Raw genomic sequence first — 1,918 nt, 5'->3', positions numbered from 1 at the left:
AGTGGTTCTCGCCCATGTCAGAGCGTGAGAAGAAGAAGACCATTAGGGAAATGACCACTATGGTGTTGGCACGACAGCCACGCTCCTGCAACTTCCTGCACTGGAAAGACCTGAAGATTATTTACAAGAGGTGAATGCTGCCCTCTGCATGTTTCGTTACCCTTCTTAAATAATTTTGTTTCTTAGGCAGAAAGACAATGAGGCTCTTTTTCACTGATGATTACTATTTATCACTTATCCTCATCGATAACGGCTTGTAATCATCTTTTGCCCAACATTTCCACTAGATATGCAAGCTTATACTTCTGCTTGGGTGTAGAGAACGAGGAGAATGAGCTGTTGGCCCTGGAGGTTATCCATCGCTACGTGGAGCTGCTGGACAAATACTTTGGCAATGTATATTACTATGTTTCGCCTTCTTTTATATTCAGTAGTCAAATGCAGTCTGAACTGTAATGGTAGCTGATAGTATTACTGTAGGCTGTACATACGTAAGCAGTAAAATAACAGAATAAATCGGATTTGAACTGTCATATTTGAAAGTGAGCAATATAGTCACTGTCATACCTTGTCACAGGTGTGTGAGCTGGACATAATCTTTAACTTTGAGAAGGCTTATTTTATCCTGGATGAGTTTCTAATGGGAGGGGAGATACAAGAAACCTCCAAACTGAGTGTGAATCGCTCTATTGAAGCATCAGACATGTTACAGGAGGTGAGTTCTTTGGGGAAATGCACAATCACACACACACACACACACACACACACACACACAGATGCACAAGACAAGTCATTGCTTGCATCTGTGGTGTGGGCATGGCTCACCATAATGAAGGAAACGGGGACACGTTTTGAAATGTAGTTTAGGTGTGATTTATCTTTTTTTAATCTTGACTTTGGGGTACTTAAGGGTCCAGATGCCTGGAATTAGTTATATATTTTTCTAATCAACACTTGTCATGAATACTGTACCAAGGTCCAGTATGGGAACTTGTTTCAGTTTTACTGGTGTGAGTGAATTGACCAGCAAGTAGTTGGTGTCGTAATGAGTTCAGTTGGTGCTGCTGAGTCCCTGGTGTGCCTTTGCCTTTCTTATAGCTAATAGGCTTGTGGATATTAGCTGTTGCTCCATTCTTTTGTATTAATTTGTGTTTGTGCTGCTGTTTTTTTACCCTCTGTGTGTATCTCTCTCTCTCTCTGCCAGTGTTATTGCCAGTGAGAGACAGATTTCCCTCTATCGTGGCGTAGGTTTTAGTGTATGGCTGATTCTTCCCTGCTCTCCCTGTACTGTAGGTCCATGGCTTTGTGTGGCACTGTAGTGTAACTGGGTGTGTGCTGTGCTTCGGAGTAGGGCTGACTAACACTTCTAATCTAGAGTTGGATTATGTGCAGTGTAGCCTCGCATTCATTTTAACCATTATCGCTTCAGGATGACAACAGTGAGTGGTATGAGGTGGAGCTGTTTGGATGACCTTGAATATGGACAGAAAGGTTAGATGTTCTGCTTGTGTTAGTTACCTATGGTGTTTTGGAATGATCAGCACTTAATAACAGGTGATGCTAGATGTGTGAATGTTAATTGTATCATAATGCATTTTTAAGAAGTTAAGAACCTAATTGTTTTTTTCTCTTTCTTTATTTTTCTAGACTATGGAAGAGTATATGAGCAAACCTGCATTTTAACCCATGGGGAAGGGATGTACAGTAAAAGGAAAACTACAGGAGCCAAATGTGTACTGTATATAAGTGGGAAGAAGTTAATGTTTAAGGAAATGAGGTTGACTTTTCTATTGAACACTGAACATAAAATGGCCGTATTGAATGTCTGCTTGTCTTCTGCCTGCAGCTTTGCTGCTTCTTATGAGAGTTGAGTCTAATATTTGTTCATAGCTGTGTGCTTAAATGAAGGAGGGTGTAG

General features: G+C 40.8%; 1 protein-coding gene across 2 annotated transcripts; it reads left to right on the top strand.

Moving 5' to 3' along the window:
- The first annotated feature begins 6 nt into the window (after positions 1 to 6).
- On the top strand, positions 7 to 1,912 carry ap1s3b (adaptor related protein complex 1 subunit sigma 3b). Of its 2 annotated transcripts, XM_020595913.1 has the most exons (5): positions 7 to 130; positions 288 to 396; positions 578 to 715; positions 1,430 to 1,491; positions 1,648 to 1,912. In XM_020595913.1, exons 1-4 carry the CDS (start codon positions 15 to 17, stop codon positions 1,469 to 1,471), a joined length of 405 nt encoding a protein of 134 aa, XP_020451569.1. In that variant the 5' UTR covers positions 7 to 14; the 3' UTR covers positions 1,472 to 1,491; positions 1,648 to 1,912. The 2 variants fall into 2 exon arrangements, with proteins under 2 accessions (XP_020451569.1, XP_020451570.1); XM_020595914.1 differs by lacking the exon at positions 1,430 to 1,491 and having other exon boundaries at positions 1,648 to 1,705.
- Positions 1,913 to 1,918: the final 6 nt, after the last annotated feature.

The sequence above is a fragment of the Monopterus albus genome, unplaced genomic scaffold (genome assembly GCF_001952655.1).
Source record: "Monopterus albus unplaced genomic scaffold, M_albus_1.0 scaffold28.1, whole genome shotgun sequence".
NCBI lineage: Eukaryota > Metazoa > Chordata > Actinopteri > Synbranchiformes > Synbranchidae > Monopterus > Monopterus albus.
This window is presented reverse-complemented; position numbering and strand designations above follow the sequence as displayed.

What these genes read in the sequence shown, in the direction of transcription:
- ap1s3b (XM_020595913.1), top strand. Translation starts at nt 15, where the DNA reads ATGTCAGAGCGTGAGAAGAAGAAGACCATTAGGGAAATGACCACTATG. An exon ending in CTGAAGATTATTTACAAGAG is followed by an intron (nt 131 to 287) that starts GTGAATGCTGCC and finishes CATTTCCACTAG; the next exon opens with ATATGCAAGCTTATACTTCT. An exon ending in CATCAGACATGTTACAGGAG is followed by an intron (nt 716 to 1,429) that starts GTGAGTTCTTTG and finishes TTATCGCTTCAG; the next exon opens with GATGACAACAGTGAGTGGTA.